The sequence below is a fragment of the Drosophila simulans genome, chromosome 2R (genome assembly GCF_016746395.2).
Source record: "Drosophila simulans strain w501 chromosome 2R, Prin_Dsim_3.1, whole genome shotgun sequence".
Classification (NCBI taxonomy): domain Eukaryota; kingdom Metazoa; phylum Arthropoda; class Insecta; order Diptera; family Drosophilidae; genus Drosophila; species Drosophila simulans.
The window spans coordinates 15,671,411-15,687,838 of record NC_052521.2 but is presented as its reverse complement, the minus strand read 5'-3'; the positions used below and the strand labels follow the sequence as shown (position 1 = coordinate 15,687,838).

Genomic DNA, 16,428 nt, shown 5'->3' with positions numbered 1-16,428 from the left:
AGTAAGGCGCTTTCTACTGTAATAATTTAAAATTAATATGTTGTAGTGCAGTAGACCGGGTTGCAAGTTACATGTTGCCGGCTCACTGCCTCAAGCTCCAGCCTCGCCCTAGTCATTTTCCTTTCACGGCTCTGCTCTACAGACCTCCCCCCCTGCCCCCCTTTTACCAGCGCCTCTGACATATTAACACACTTACACTTGGGCACAATGTAGCCACGCCCAGCCAGGTCGTCTCTTGTTTGCACTTAACGATGCAGCAACGTAAACTGCATTCAGGCCCGGTCAACATCCCATACCATTTCATCCTTCCAACCCAAACACCCTCCCACCTTCAGCCGCACCACCGATGCGGATAAAAGTGTTGCAAAGGCAAAACCCATCTGATCCACCTCCACCGCGCACTTTGACAAAATGTTGTGGCATTCGTTGCCGCAACCAAGAAATATGCAAAGTGCGCAGACCCCCTCTGCGCCACCAACTAAGCACACCATAATCCTCACCTGGTGCAACACGTCGTATGCGCAACCTTTGCAAACTTGTGCATGTGACTCTGGCACTCTGCGAAAATGAAATTAAAGCAAGTCAAATGCCAACTAATTAAGCGGCAACTCAGGTGGCTTTAAGAGTGGAAGCGTGAAAGGACACGCAGCTCCTGGCCTTATTGATTCGATGGGTTGTGTCGCCGAGAAGTGCATTACACAGATGCTGTCAAACGAGATTTGCAAAGCAAAAGCCGCTTACTGGCGAAAAATGGTATAAGAGACTCCGCCACAGACTCAGACGCAGTCTGAGCCCGAGATCCTGACAAGGCCAGGATGACTACTTGTTAGTGGCGAATGTGCCACAGACAGACACTCGCCGAAAAATTATGACAGCTATTGGAATTCAAAAATAATTATTACAGATTTTTAAACTAATTAGATATATGATACATGACTTATAAATCTCTTATCTAAGTTGTAATTTTGGGATATATTAATATTAATACAACTAAAGTCCTTACTCCGTACATTAAGCTCAAAATATTTAAATAGATTTTCATAAGTAAAAGGGGAATTCCGTTAAGGTCCACATATTTCCAGCACTTAGCCAGTCTGTTTTTCCAAGTACAACCCGCTCAGACACCTGCCCAGCAGGTGGACAGGTGTGGGGGGTGGGGGGTCACAGGTAAACAAAGTTACGTGGCAAACACGCTGAATGCCACTCACGGGCGCTCCGAGTGATGGGGATACTGATGCCGATGACGTGCTCTGGTCTCGGTAACTGCGAACGCAGGCGGGCGACACTTGGCCATACATGTGCGACTCTATTTTATTTACTCACAGCTGCGATGAGGTAGAGAAGGACCTCTTAGAGGTCACCTCACAAACGGAAGCTGGTCCGAGATGAATGCCTGAAGGATGCGGATGGAAATGACACTGGTCTGGGATTATGGCTGCCGGTGGCATGTGGCAGGTGGCAAATCCAATTACGGGCAAACCAAAACAGCTACCGGTTTTGAAAACATTCAAAGTGTATTTCTATGCAAATGATTTCCATATGCCGCAATCAGAAATAATTACATTCTGCTCAAAAAAAAGAAGTAAATTGCACACTGTTGACCTTGTTCGCGGCACTCAAATGATCATTTTGAAACATATTTAAAGCACATAATAAATATTTAAACAGACGTCGCTTTAACTTCAGAACTCATATTTTATGTGTATGAGCATTGAAAAAATGTACTGATTTAATTTGATACCTGTCGCACATAATTGATAATTGCAGATGGCATCACATGGTAATTAAACAGGACATTAAATTCGCATTTCCCTCACTCAACTTGTGCCATTTGTCAAATAAAGCGACACAAATGAATTTTTTAATAATAGCAGTTCAAATTTAATTATTCAAAAAGCGACCTATAAGGACACAAGATAGCAATGAATATTGATTGACCACTTTTTCCGCCACAATTTCTAACTTTAGTTAATATATTTCCTATGCATTCCAGGAAATCTTTCACGAGCACGCCACGCACCTGCGAATCCTGCGGGAGCACACGGACAGCGACGCTCTGGTGGAATCGCGGGTGCCGCAACAGCTCCGCCAGAATCTGATGGCCAACTTCCGGAACGGCAGTCGGCATGCTCCGTACTTTCTCTGCGGTGCGGATGGGAGTGGCAAGAGCGCCATACTGTGCCACCTGTACGGCCAGGTGGGCAGCTGGTTTGGATCCACTCGCGTGCACCGGGTGATTCGCTTTGCCAAGGCCACGCCCCGTTCCGCCTACAATCTGGAGCTGCTTCGCGTGATTTGCCAGCAGATCTCAATCATCTTCAACATACCGGAGGGCTATTTGCCCAAGGACGCCTCCTTTGATCCGCTGTATATCAACACTTGGTTCCAGAACCTGCTGCGTCGAGTCGAGGATATGGGCAATGATGTCCTCTTCCTGTTTATCGATGACTTGCACTTGCTGAATCCACTGGACTGCGATATTGTGACGGCTCTTTCGTGGCTGCCCACATCGCTGCCGTGGAATGTGCAGATCATCTGCAGCTCAACCACGCCCGTGGAGCAGCTCAAGTTTACACCGATGCAGCGGGATCGCTTTAAGTCCGTCGAATACCAGTTCGATCTGAATATGGGTGACTATGCCACAAAGCTAAAGATACCGCCGCAATGCATTCCGGGCGACGTGAGCTTTGCCCTCTACGTGGAGCAGCAGTTCGACCAGTTGGAACGCCACTACGGACGACAGGCGGTGGGCGATCTGGCTTCCTACATCACCTGCTCGGAGTACGGATTGAGTGAGACGGAGCTGCTGGAGCTTCTCATGCCCACCGACGATCCGGAGTCGCTTATCGAGACCAAGAACGGACACTTTAGCTTCGCCACCTTCAAGAAGATCCATCGTGAGATGGGTAAGTCAAATATTTTAGGTGGGATCTATGGGTTGGGAATAGAAATTCATTTTAAAAGTTATTTAATCATTTCAATCTGTTCTTACATCCTGCAGACCTACTACTGCTCCTGCACGACAAGATAATGTCCGGCAAGGTGCTGATCCAGTGGCGGCACAACTACTGCGCCTCGGTGGCCAAGCGACGGTACATGGACGTCCAGAGGACGCGTAGCCTGCACTGCGAGCTGGCCAACCTGTTCTTTCCGCAGGACGAGGACGAAAGCACGCTGGAGAACGAGTCGAATCGCAGCGAGAGCAAGTCGGTGATCAGCCTAAAGGACAGGGACCGCGAGAAGGACTCCCTGTCGGCGGTGTCAGCTGTTTCCGCCGGCCGGAAGTCATCGTCCACGCATCACAACGACGACACATCCACCTTCTACAACCCCATCGCAGCGGATGTGAGCTACAGCATGCGCCACGTGGAGGAGAGCTGGCACCACCTGATGCGATCCGATGACACCACCCGCTTCAAGCAGATCGCTGTCTGCAACTTCGACTTCCTGCTGGCGGCGGTAAGCTCCCCAATTAGTTTCGTAGTTCGCAGAGGGGGGGTCGAAATGGCAATCAGTGGAGCTCAGCATTTGGCTGCTCTTAATTGCCTGGTAATTTGGCAATCAAACAGACAGTCTTCCGTTTACATGTCAAAATTTAGCACCATCCATGGGCACAAAGTTAATTTGTACATTCAAAGCGAGAGCTGATGAAGTGAAAGCTCCGAGTGAAACTAAATTATGGGCAAAAATGATTTACATGCTATTGATTGTGCTGTTGGTCAGAGAGAGCAATAAAATTGTTGAGTGGAAACTATAGTTTAATTTTTATTTAAATTTATAGTGTTAGTTGAAAGTGTAGTAAATCTTTAAACAAACTTAGCTAACGTGTAATTAATGAAATTTATAGACACGTTTAGGTAGCATCTTCTATTTTAAGTTAATGAAACCAAGAAGCTTTAGTAAACTTGCTCTGTGCCGAAAACAACATGACTGCAACAAATCCCCAAAGCTGCCAAACTGTTTGATAATTTTAATTGAGAAAGACAGGCGAATGGACAGCTAGAGTCCAGCTCGATAAAAGCCTCACAAAAGTATAATGTGATAATGAAATTAGGATGGATATTTGGAGCATGCCCCCGGCATCTCCCTTCCGAAAATGCAAAATTCAAGCAAAGCTCGCACAGCTGTTGGCTCTTTTAATTCGGTCGCCTAATTGTTTCGCTGCAGTTGGCCATTTGCTGCCATTCCCTGATCCCTCCGATTCCCGCATTTGAGCCATGAAGCTACTTTAATTTCATTCCATTTGGTTTCATTCAGTGCGGAAAACTCATTATTCGGCTCTGGAAAGTATACAATTAAACTTTTGTTTCCCTCGCGTGCGTGTGTGTGTGAGTGCTTGTGTTTGTGTGCGGAAGTTTTTGCGGATGCGAGATACATTTTTAACTGCCAATATTTGCATTCCCAGCGGCGAACATGGAACCCTTTCATTGACTAAACGACAGCGAACATGAATAAAATATGAATCCTTTTGCATCTAATTAACGCACAGCTAAATAAAATTAGAAATGGTCGATTCCAATCGATTTAACACTTCTTCAATACATGATAGAAGAAATATAAGTTTTGTGGGGACATTAAGATGAGCCTAATTAAATAAATTTGAGCCGTTTTCATGTGCAAAATGATGGGAGTATAAATGTTTCCTTTAGTGCTTAATTAACTCCTTATTGTCGTTTGAATTCGAGGATAATGGAGCTGTCAAAGCCTGTTTTCTATTACAAACAAAAACGGATTAATAGCAAACTAGTTGACACCAAAGGATAATAGATATATAGATAGTTAATGTAAACAACCATTTATAGTTGACACTTTGTTGAGTATGAAAGTGGTTTCCTTATTAGGAATAATTGATATGTGGATTATTTAGTTAAACGTAACCTTTAACCTTTCAAATACCAGGTGCAAACCGTGTCGATCAGCTACCTGCGCTGCCTGATCGAGCACGTGCGCTGCTACATCCTGGACAGGGACATCGAGTTGATTTACTACACGATTCGGAAGTCGAGCGACGTCCTCACCCGCGATCCCATGCAGCTGGGCTCCCAGCTGATATCCTGGCTGCGTCCGATCAGCGAGCACGACGACGATGACAACTCGCTGCTGAGCATGACGGTCCGCTCGGCGACCGCCTGGTGCGACGGCTATGCGGTACCGCTACTCGTACCGCTCACCGGCTGGCTGCCCGCGCCGCTGCCCTCGCAGATCCGCACGATGACGGTGTCCGGAACGGGATGCATTCGTGCCGTGTGGCTGGCTCCGTCGAAGCAGCACCTTATCCTGGCCACCAGCTCCGGCGACGTGCAGCAGTGGCACATCATGAGCAACTCACTCGATCAGATCTTCAAGGGTGAGTGGAGAGCATTCGTATTCCTTCCATTACCCGAGCTAATTGCCCAACGCGGCTTGCTTTCTAGGACACACTGCGGCGGTCACGTGCCTCCTGGTGGCTCCCCAGTCGGATTCGGAGCTGCTGCTGACCGGCTCCGAGGATGCCACTGTTCTTGTGTGGCACGTAGGGCTGCGCGAGCGACGGGCGCACATAAAGTGAGTACACTGAGCGAAAAGAAGAGAGTGACTTCTGTCAGGAAAAACGGTTTTACTTTTTTAAATTTTTGGCTTACAAACAACTTACAGTTACAGAAGGATACCCAGTATGTTTTCAATATCCGCAGTAATTCCTTGATTTATAGACCCAATATATTTCTGTGTGCCGGTCTCCTTCGTCTCTTTATCGTTGCCATTTTCGCCGCCTCGGGCGTAATTTGTAAATCTCTGCAGGCGCAATTTATCTAAACATCCTCCGCTTCTCCATTTATCCCAGGAACGCCCACACGGCTCCGATTACGGGCGTGGCAGCCGGCGCCAATAACACGCTCATCATAAGCAGCAGCGAGGATGCAAGCATCGCCATCACGGACCTGGCCAGCGGCAAACTGGTGAGCAAACCCAAGCACAATGGGGCAGCCCCACATGTGGCAATGGGGGTGGTGGCATTCGCTGAGGAAGCTAATGGCTGCCATAATGGTCACTTTCAGCGAATTAAAAGCGGGACAATGCAGACTATATAACTTTTGGAGGGATTTCATGCACGGCCATAAGCTAATTTGAAAACATTTTGTGCGGTGGCCAAACAGATTTTTGTTGAGACTCTAAGTCTGGAGTTTGGTCCACCAAAAGCCCGTGGTTATATGTACATATATCTGCATAATAGTAGAATTTAGAAATAGTTACTCTTGAGTTTTTATCATTATTGCTATTTCCTTATATTTAAAGCACAGGATTACTGCACCTTTTTGTTCTACAAACGAGAGACTTTATCTAAATGTCAGAATGGCCAGACACCTGACCATTTAAATAAGAACAACAGCATTTGAATAATTGTTCAAATGCAGACAGGCAAATGTCTTATTGTCTTAACCCAGTTTAGATTGCCTTCTGTTGCTTACCCTTAGCAATTTATTTGAGAACTTAAGTGCGCACTCTCGATGAACTGGCAGCAGCTAGTTTATGGCCTTAAATAACACCTTTCAATTTCAGACATTTATTTACATTTATAGAAATCGAAATCGATTTGTTTATCGTCATGTAAATGAAAATCAAATAGCACTCTGTTTGATTTTATAAATTATTGTTTGAGTCCCATTCGAAATGCATCGAACGCATTTCATTTCGGTGCAATGAAAAACGCATTTTCTGAGGCTAATTGCGAAAGCTCGCCGCAAACCAGATCAAACAGACCGAATGCATTTGCATAATTTCTGGGCCAAATAAATTCCGCCTAACCAGCCAACAGCGCCTTTCATCAAACACAGCAGGCAAGGTCACTGCGGAGGGGGGATGGGTGGGATGGGTGGGAATGGGTTGGATTTGGGTGTGTGGCTCCTGTGCGGGCCTGAATTGTTGCCATCTGGCTGACACGAGTGTGCTGCTCGTTGAACATGGGTTTACACGTTCCGCGGCCTGGCAAATGAACCGTGGCAGGAGATGGTGCCACTGGTGTCCTGCCCCCTGTTCCTATGCCACTTCTTCCACTTCCGCCCCGCCATAAGTCATACTAAGTTGATATTTCAGAGACGCACACACATTAAACTGTGATTACCCACAATGCGCCATGTTTGCATATTAGGCGTTTTGTGTGTGCGTGTGTGTATGTGCCCGTGTCCTTGTTCTCGTCCTTGTCGTCGTCCTGTTGACACACATATAGAAATTAGATTTATTGCCACTCGGTTGGCCCCGGGCATATTTTAAAGTCAATTTCGCTGAGTCGCCTGCTACACAAGCTCTTTACGATTTTAAACGCGACAGTAGACAAGGCTGCAATGCCCTGCTACGGCGACCGGAAGTGCCACACATACTGGCACACACCTGCAATTACGCGCACTTATTGAATTAATTACAATATTACGTATACGCCGTGTCATGCCGGCACTTCCATTCATGTCGCCACCGTTGCTGCCTTCTCTTCCATTTTTAAAGTCCAGGTAATTTATCAAACTTTTGGCATTTTCCGCTGTCGCTTCCTGGAAAGGGGAAACTCGCATGCTAGGTGGTAATTAACTTAATGCATACGAAATGTGACAAACAAAGGGAAACACGAGTGAGCGGAAGTTACGGCAAACTTGAGGGTAGCACACGGGACACGCAAGCCAAGTCAAGCCAAGTTCGTCTGTTGGCCATAAAGCTACCCTTACACTACCTGGGATTAATATTTAAAATCCGATCGTTTAGTTGGTATTAGAAACAAATGGCTTTCGATGGGCAGGCATGATAAACTTGCTGTCCTTTTCCAAATCAAATTTCATGCAAAGTCCCTGGCGAACTGAAGCCATTCAAACGTTAAATTTAATCTCTACTTTAAGTGGGCATATAAACTTTTCTCTATATAATTTGTGTTTGGATTTTTTCCCTCCAGAGACACCGCATCACCCATCATCGCGGACCAGTGAGTGGAATCGTGGTGGCCGGAGCTTGCGATGTCCTCATCTCGGGCGGTCTCGATAGGACGATTTGCGTGTGGGATCTGGACAACTTTGCCCTGCTGAACACTATGCAGATGACGAGTGCTGTACTGCGTATTGATATTTCGTGGAATTCGGTGAGTTAAAGCTAGCAGAATTAATTGTAAGAGACATATTATCTTAAGGATATTCCCGTGCGCGGCAAGTGCATCGTGAGTGAATTCCCCACGCACTCACACTTGCACTTTATGTGGCTTCTCAAATTTAACGAAACAAACTTCTGGCAAAGACAAAAGTTGAGTCCTTAAGGGGATTTCCCTGCTCACCATCCACAGCTGAAAAGCTTTAAAAGCAATTCCTTCGTTCGAGACAGAAAAAATATAATAAAAAGATGGAGAAGAATGCCAAGCTTTAAGCCATATTCCACTTGAGTGAAGCGCTCCAAGTAACCCAATAACGAAAAGCGCAATTTAAGGACACATAAACGCCAGAGACAACGTGGAAAATAAAACTGGAATCCAGCAAGTTTAAAGCGAAACACAATAGATGGACGAGCGCATAGATTCACCCGAGATGTGTCACAAAAAAACTGGGTGACTTGACAACTCGGGGATTTTTCTGCTGAAATTCTAATAAGTGAAACCGGCTTGGGTACGCATTACGCGCCAAATCCTTTGTTGTCAATCAGCTTGACAAAAAACCCAATGTGTGTGCGTATGTGTTTGTGTATCTGTGTATGTGTGTGTTCGTGCCTGCCTCTATCAATAAGTATTGCATACTTAGCAGCAATTTGGCACGCAAAATAATATCAAGATACCGGCGGGGATCTTCCGGCTCCCTGGAAGACACTGTTGTCCTTTGTCAATGGCAACTGTGCTCGCTCCCCATCTCATCTTATTCCTCCTCATATCCCATCCCATCGTCTGGCAATTGATGCGTGCTTCCACTTGCCACTCGCTCCTCAAGTTCCCCCTATCCATCTGCGCCCAGCCAGCAAATCCACAATAGACAGACAACAGGAAAGAGCCACTGTAATTCAAGGTGCGCCGAGTCTGCAGCTCCTGGCTCAAGGGGATCTCCTCGGATGGCACATACCAGTCACCAGCACTGTGCACTTAGAAAAATTGAAAGTTGTTTTTTTAAGTTTGCCTTGTTAGTTTTTTTCTTACTACCACTTCGAAGTTAAATGAATGAATTTCGCTCGGATGTGATGCATAGCTAACACATAAAGTCTTAGGTTTCAAAATCTACTTTTTATATAAAAAAATATCAATTTTTCCATGTGCCTCCAGCTTTCTCCCATTTCAGACAACGTAAAAATACTGAAAAGTCAGAGACAAAGTAAAAAGATAGTCAGGGGGAGCGATTCAATTACCATTGGACTTTGGTGCGGCTCCTTCAGATCCAAAACTCACGATGTCCTTTGCCGCAACCGAAAATACAATTTCGCACATTAAACAAAAGTGCTGGTGAAAATTGAGGGAAAATTGCCTATAAGCAGGCGGAAAAATTGTTTCGCGATAACAAGGACATATCCGAATGGGCGGGACTTGCCGCCTACCCCAAATTGAAATGTAATTTTACACAGACACGCGAATACATGCATACATATTCGTATTCTGTGGCCACCCATACACAGACACTAACACATACACGAACACTTCACTTTGTGGGGGGAGCAGCCCCTTGGGCAGGATTCTTAGCCAAGGAAAATGGCAAAAGGAAATCAACTTTCTTGCTCTTTGGCCTGCATCCTGATGGCTTCGTGGCACGGCAGTGACCCTGCCACCTCCAAACCCCGCAACCACCCGGTGGAGAAAAGCCTCCTGTGGGCTGTCCTTAAATTGAAATGTTTCAGCCTCTGTGTCTGACCTGGCAAAATGCAATTTATTAATTTTCGATTACCTCGTCAACGGCCCTTAACGACACAGAATTCGATACACAATTAAATGAAAAATTCACAATTAATAATACTGAATGGTGCAATAAAATTTCAATCATCACTTCCAAATTAAAAATTTAACCAACATTTTTTTGAATTTCGCATTTTTAACTGAAAAACTGAAATCCCCATTTCATTAATTTTCAGGTCTTTTTGCTGGCTTTGTGTGAGGACAATGCTCTTTATGTCCGCACACTGGCAACCGGCAAGGAGTTGCACACACTCAAAGGACACAAGTCGAAGGTGAGTGATCCACTTGCTTACCGTACTGGATGCTAATCCTTAGTTTGAAATCCGCAGATCCGAAGCATTTCCATTGGCAAGGACAGCCAGCGTTGTGTGGTGGGCTGTGATGATACACGAGCGCTGATCTATGACATGCACGCCGGAAAACTGGTAAGATCGCTGCCTCCGAATCCGGGTCCAGTCACCGCCGTTCATGCGATGGATAATGACGATTTCCTGGTCACCGTGGGCGGCAACAAGATCACCTTTTACTCGTTCCGCAACGAGGAGCTCTATGTGAATCCCTACTCCCGGCATCCACGTCGCAAACGCAGCCTGAAGCGTCATGCGCAGGCGCAGCGATCGCCATCGACCACATTGCCACCCATCACCTGCTTCGATTTGTCCCGCGACTCCCAGCAAATGGCCATCGCCTCCGGGCGCCATGTCCACCTCATGAGGATCAATACTCCGGAATACCAGTGCACATTGGAGGGGCACACAGCTGGGGTATCTTGTCTCAAATTTGCGCCGAATGGTGAGTTTCTGGCCACCGGCTCCGAGGATCGTTTGGTGCACATTTGGAACCTGGCTCTGGGTGAGATCTGCCACTCCTTTAAGGGCCACACTGCACCGGTGGTCAAGGTGGTGGTGCTAATGGATTCGTTGCGAGTAATTTCCACGGATCGCGATTCTATGCTGCTAGTTTGGATGGCCCATTCGGGCAATTTGTTGCAGACCATCCAGGGTCCATACAAAAGTCTGTCCGTGACCAACAATATGCGCTTTGCCGTCTCCACGAATGGTGATAACACACTCAAGATCTGGTCACTGACTCAGGAGGACGAGAAGTATTCCGTTTCGCATTCGGACGAAATCACATGCTTCGAGATTAGCGCAGATAGTGTGCACATCATCAGCGGATCTCGGGACATGTCCTTAAAGGTGTGGCAAGCGACGGGCGGTAAGCTCAGCCAGGTGCTGGTGGGTCACAGCGATGCGGTCACCTGCGTGGCCGTTTCGGTAACCAACAAGACTCAGGTCCTGTCCGGCTCGAAGGACATGAATCTCATCCTCTGGGACCTGCTCACCGGCGAAGAGGTGCACACGCTGGCAGGACATCTGGGTCCTGTGATTGGAGTCAAAGTTTCGGCAGATGGTGAGTAATGCACAGAAATACATACTTCTATGCCATGCCGATTGATCCTGATCTCACAGGTTCCACTGCCGTTTCTGGAAGCGATGACAAGACTCTGATCGTGTGGGAAACGAAGCGCGGACTAGCTCTGACCTCGCTCCAAATGCACGTGCCCTTCACCCACTTCGACATTAGTCTGGAGGTGTCTCGAGTCCTGGTACAGCTGGTGGACAGCTATAATCTTCCCGTGATTTGCTTGCATAACACTCCAGCGCAGTATGTGAAACTGCCTACGTATTCGGGTCCCAGCAAGGATGTTGAAGGTAAGACTTGTTTCCTTTTCACTTACAAATTGGAACTATGCAGTTATTAATATGATATCTCCACAGATCTAAGACCGCAGGGTCCCAAGCGTCAGATGAAGCGGCTACTGAAGAAGGAGGTTTCGTTGGACACGTACACCTGGCAGAAGAAGTACGGCCATCTGACCTCCTCCGTGATGATGGCCCAGGTGGATGAGCGGCTGAAGCGGCGTTTCAGCGTTTCGGCAAGCATGGAGGAGATCTCTAAGATAGCCGAGACTAAGACAGGAGCTTCCCAGGCGAATCTGGGACCGGAGCAGGCGGCTCTGGCCCAATCGCAGCACTTTGATCAACTGGAGGCGCTGTGGAATAAGCGCTCGCCGCCGAGAAGACGTCACAATGCGGTAAGTGAAGGGCCTCCACTGAGCACCTTACTCTCTCTTTTTGAAGGAGGACCTGGAAGGACCTTAGCTGCAGTTGGCTTTAGTGTGTGTACTCCTTTGGTACTCGTAGTAGATGCGCTCACCATTTTGGTTTCGTTTCGTCTCTTCTTTTCGTTTCATTTCCGCTTCGTAACTGTTTGCTTATACACCACTGTGCAACATGCAATATGCAACGTGCAACATGCTATGTGCAACCTGCAACACCTGCAATCTGAACCCATTTAACAGGGTCTCTCGAGGCAAACCTCGCTGGTGGAGGACCGGCTCGAATCGTCGGACGACGACGAGTACCAGGACGAGCGCGCAGGTATGTTGTCCGCCTCCTACGATAACATCCACCACCTTGCACGTTTGCCCGGCCTCCGATCCCTGCACGATGCATGGAAGACCAACAGTCTGCGGGTGCCCAATCGCTCCGCCCGCACCAAGTTCTATGTGAGCACACCACCACCACAGAACTCGCAGAACAGCAGCAGTCTGCGGCTGGACTCGCACATACCCGGACAGTTTACGGATGGTGTGGTGGCTCCTGATCTGGTCAGGGATCTCCTGACCGCGCCACCGCCCGTCGAGTCACCTCAAAGGATCTCCCTGCGGCAGTTGCTCCACTGGCCAAGTCTGAAATCTCGAATATGGCGTCGCCAGCGTAACTGTCAGTCCCTGCAGCCGAACATCCGGCTGAATCCGCCGGAAAGACTCCGGCCCACACCCATCATTGTGGTGGAGAACTACGATGTTCGCCGTGTGCAGCAACTCCGCACGGATCTCATTCTGCATCCGCAGACGAGTAGGGCCTCAGTGGGTCACATCGAGGTGGCCGGCAGCGAACAGCTTCTAGCCAAAAAGGCCAACTACTGGCAGCGCCGCTGGCAACTTCTGCGCCACAAGGCCGCCAGCACCGCCACCACCACCAGCCGTTCAGAGTCTAGTCACCCACATCGGGATTCCATGAATTCCCATTCGAATAACAGCACCTCCGATCCCACGGCCAATTGCAACGATTGTGTGGCCCAATGACTGGCAAAGACCCAACCACCGACCACATCGAACAGCCACACCACCACCAACACTCTGCACCACTTCCGATTTCCAGCACCCCTTTTTGCCACTCTTTTTACGTAGTTTTGGCCATGCCTAGTTGTTTGCCAGTAGTCAACTTAAACGTATTTATTTTAATAAATTTCCACAAGGTTCATTTCGTTTTATTTTTATTACTCGTTCAATTATACCCAATTATCTATGGTCAAATTGCCCGGAAACTGTGGTAACAGGTAAGTACACACTGGAAAACAATCACTTTCTGGATTCGGGGAAAATTTCTCAGATATTCAAAGAGCAAAAACTTGCTTTAAAAGTATAATTGTATGACATTTGATATCAATCAACAAGATGCTAAATAATAATTGGACCTAAACTTTTTAGTAAAAACATGATATCAGTTAAAAGTATAGGTAAAAGTCCTTTGGCACTCTTCATTTGTTTAATTAAACTGAGGCTAATGTTAATTATTTTCATATAACGAATTCAATGCAACTTAAAGCAAGAAACCCGAGGAATAATATTGCAAATGGCTTTAGGAAAAGATGCGAAATCGCTGCAATGAGACTGCGAATGCCATTTTCCATTGTTAATAGTAATTAGTTTTTGCCCAGGTAATGACAAGCCAACTCTGCGTGTTTTCTACTGTAATGGCTTTCGAGTAAATGGCTGCATCATGAATATTAAGTGCTCATCCGACCGGTGGTCGTGCTCATTTCGCATTGGCCAACGCAGAAAATGGCAATCAATAAATTCGCAACGCGATTAACTCGATAAGCAAACAAGAGACCAGTGCATCGCTGGCCGGGTAATGAATTGAGCGAATTAAAACCAATCAATTCCACTCGAGCGGAATCGAATCGAATTGAATCCAAATCGAATGATATGGAAACGGGGTCAGGGAGTAGTGTCCTCAGAGGTAAGCAGCTCGTTCTTCCAGCTTTACGTTCAGTTCAAGCATTTTGATCGGCGAACCAATCGTGGAAATGTGGAAATATGGCCCGCAACTTGAGCCTGTGTACCATATTCTTAAATCTTCGATCTCACTAAGTATTTGTTATCACTTTCGACTTCTCTGGATTTTATAACGATTTTACGCTCTCTCGATGTGTACATATATACATATATATATATAAATATTTATATAACTTCCTGCATATTTTTGAGTACTCGTTCCGTTTTAAAGTTGTTGTCCAGTTTGGCCACGTTTCTGCTGCTAATCCAATAAAAACAAAAGAAAAACCATATAACAGATGAAAATGAAGTTCCCATTTTCCATTCCAACTATCCGAACCACAACTCCGACCGAACGACCATCACCACCACCACCACCAACCACCACCACAACCAACAGCCACCGCCCACAGTTCGAAAACCAGTTCCCGCAGCTCACTGCTCCCATAGACAAGTGCATCCGGAGCAGTAGGAACGGCCAGCACTCTGAATAAATACTAAATATAATAACCAAGAAAAGAAATGAAATGAAAACCATTTAGATAAGTTTACCCACCCACTCGATTGGCATGCTATCTCCAACTCCAGTGTTTTTCCGCAATTCGAAACTAGAGTCCACCGTACAGAGCACTTTGCAAGAAACCAAACACCGAACGGCACCATCCAAAAATTGACTAACCCAAATCGGCTAATTTTTTGGTTAAATTTCGTCTTCTAGATGACTTCGACGATTTCTTTCAGTGGGGCTAGGACGTTAGGATAAGATATCACAATGTTATTGCATTAGTAATTAGTACTAGGCATTAGAACACACTTAGCTTTCGAGTAGAGTAATACGGGCATACCTATACCTCAAATGCAAATGCTGAACAAGAAACACTTTTGAGAATTCTACACAGTTTATAACGTACTCGTATAATAGCATACATATGTGTATAATCGACAAAACAACCCATGCACATCCGGCTGGATATCCGCAAGTAAGTATATGCAATCTACCAGGTACAGATACAAATTCCTTAGCCATGCCACTAGAGCTTAACCATCTTAATTTGGCCAAAAGGCCGCAGCGAGAGCCCTTTGCTTTGATGTCTCGTGCAAGTAACGTTTATTTGGCAGCAATTGTAGATGCCGGCAATTAATTCGATGTTTGGGGCATGCCACTATACTAGCAGTATAGAGTATATAGAGTATAGCGTCTAGAGTCTAGAATGCAAATGCCAATATAATCCCAGACATTCTAAAGTACATTCCGAATTTGTTGTCAATTTATGCAGATCATTTCGCTTCGGGAGGAGGAGGATACCACAAGGGATAAGACCTGATACAGCAATTAAATGGAATACTTATCCAAAATGCCAAGCAATAATGGGGCAGACGAGCATAACACATAACCCATCTCCCATTTCTCTCTGTGTACGAGTAGATGTAAACGAATGAAATGAATGTGTAGTTAAATCTGATAAACCACCGTCTCAGACTTTGTAGGAATTCTAGAGTTAAGTAAGCCCTTTACCATTTACAAATTTTATTGTTGTAGAGTGTTTTATGTACCTACCAAGCCAGAGCTAAATGTTAATTGTATTGACCCGATAACGCAATAACTTAGAATCTGTTCAAATGCGATATGCAGATACGAGCTCTCTAAAGGGGTAAAAAGCGTAACTATGCTTAAAAAACACAAGTGAAACAAACATTACTTAATGAAGTCCACACACCCACACATGCACACAGATACACTGAGAACATTGATGGTTAACTAGGAAACTAAGCAATTGAATGTATATATACTAAGCTACTATGTTCGCTGTAGAATTAGTTCGAATTGCACTTTTTCGGGTCACGGGCTTGCACTTCCCTCGGATATAACTTCAATAACTTTCTGACAATCAGAGGTTCTAGCCTGGAACGAAAAACAAAATAAAAATAATAAAAAAAAAATAAATAAATAATATGCAACAGCAAATCAACTTTAAACTGAGAACGACATAATGATATTTCTACACTGGATATTTCCATGCATGCCGCAAGTGAAACTTCGTTAAACTAAGAAATCTATTCCTATGTAGCGTAGTGTAGTGTCCACATCTCTGTAGCTGAGCCAAGCGCATCTCCCGAGGAACTTTGCACCTGGAAACGAACACGGACGAACAAGGATATGGCCACGGAATCGGATAGCGATATCTAAACATAGAAAAACACAAAAACACTCAGCAATGTACACCCCCTGTCAATGTCTATTAAATCGAAATTAAACTCAACTTTACTGGAGAACGAAAGAGATGCACTTTTTATTCGAAAAAATCTCAATCCTTGAGCATATATACTATATATTTTTTAAAGACTCTGAAAGAGATTTTCCTCCATTATGTTCTATTGTAAATCAAAAAGAATGGCTTGCGGTTCAAGGTTCATGCGAAGTCACATG

At 45.7% G+C, this 16,428-nt stretch overlaps 1 protein-coding gene across 12 annotated transcripts in view; it reads left to right on the top strand.

Moving 5' to 3' along the window:
* Nucleotides 1-16,279, top strand: part of LOC6735125 (NACHT domain- and WD repeat-containing protein 1) — a 34,094-nt gene extending 17,815 nt beyond the window's left edge. For 4 of the 12 annotated variants that reach the window (XM_039291495.1, XM_039291497.1, XM_039291496.1 and 1 more), the window contains exons 8-18: nt 1,994-2,906; nt 3,002-3,459; nt 4,900-5,347; nt 5,415-5,544; nt 5,822-5,936; nt 7,913-8,095; nt 10,048-10,143; nt 10,201-11,284; nt 11,344-11,586; nt 11,653-11,969; nt 12,237-13,203. In XM_039291495.1, coding sequence (XP_039147429.1) covers nt 1,994-2,906; nt 3,002-3,459; nt 4,900-5,347; nt 5,415-5,544; nt 5,822-5,936; nt 7,913-8,095; nt 10,048-10,143; nt 10,201-11,284; nt 11,344-11,586; nt 11,653-11,969; nt 12,237-13,025 — 4,776 coding nt within the window. In that variant the 3' untranslated portion in view covers nt 13,026-13,203. Of the gene's footprint in view, nt 1-1,993; nt 2,907-3,001; nt 3,460-4,899; nt 5,348-5,414; nt 5,545-5,821; nt 5,937-7,912; nt 8,096-10,047; nt 10,144-10,200; nt 11,285-11,343; nt 11,587-11,652; nt 11,970-12,236; nt 13,204-13,279 lie in introns of those variants that run through there. The other 8 variants (XM_016181643.2, XM_039291500.1, XM_016181630.2 and 5 more) reach the window with 6 other exon arrangements.
* The last annotated feature ends 149 nt before the right edge of the window (nt 16,280-16,428 follow it).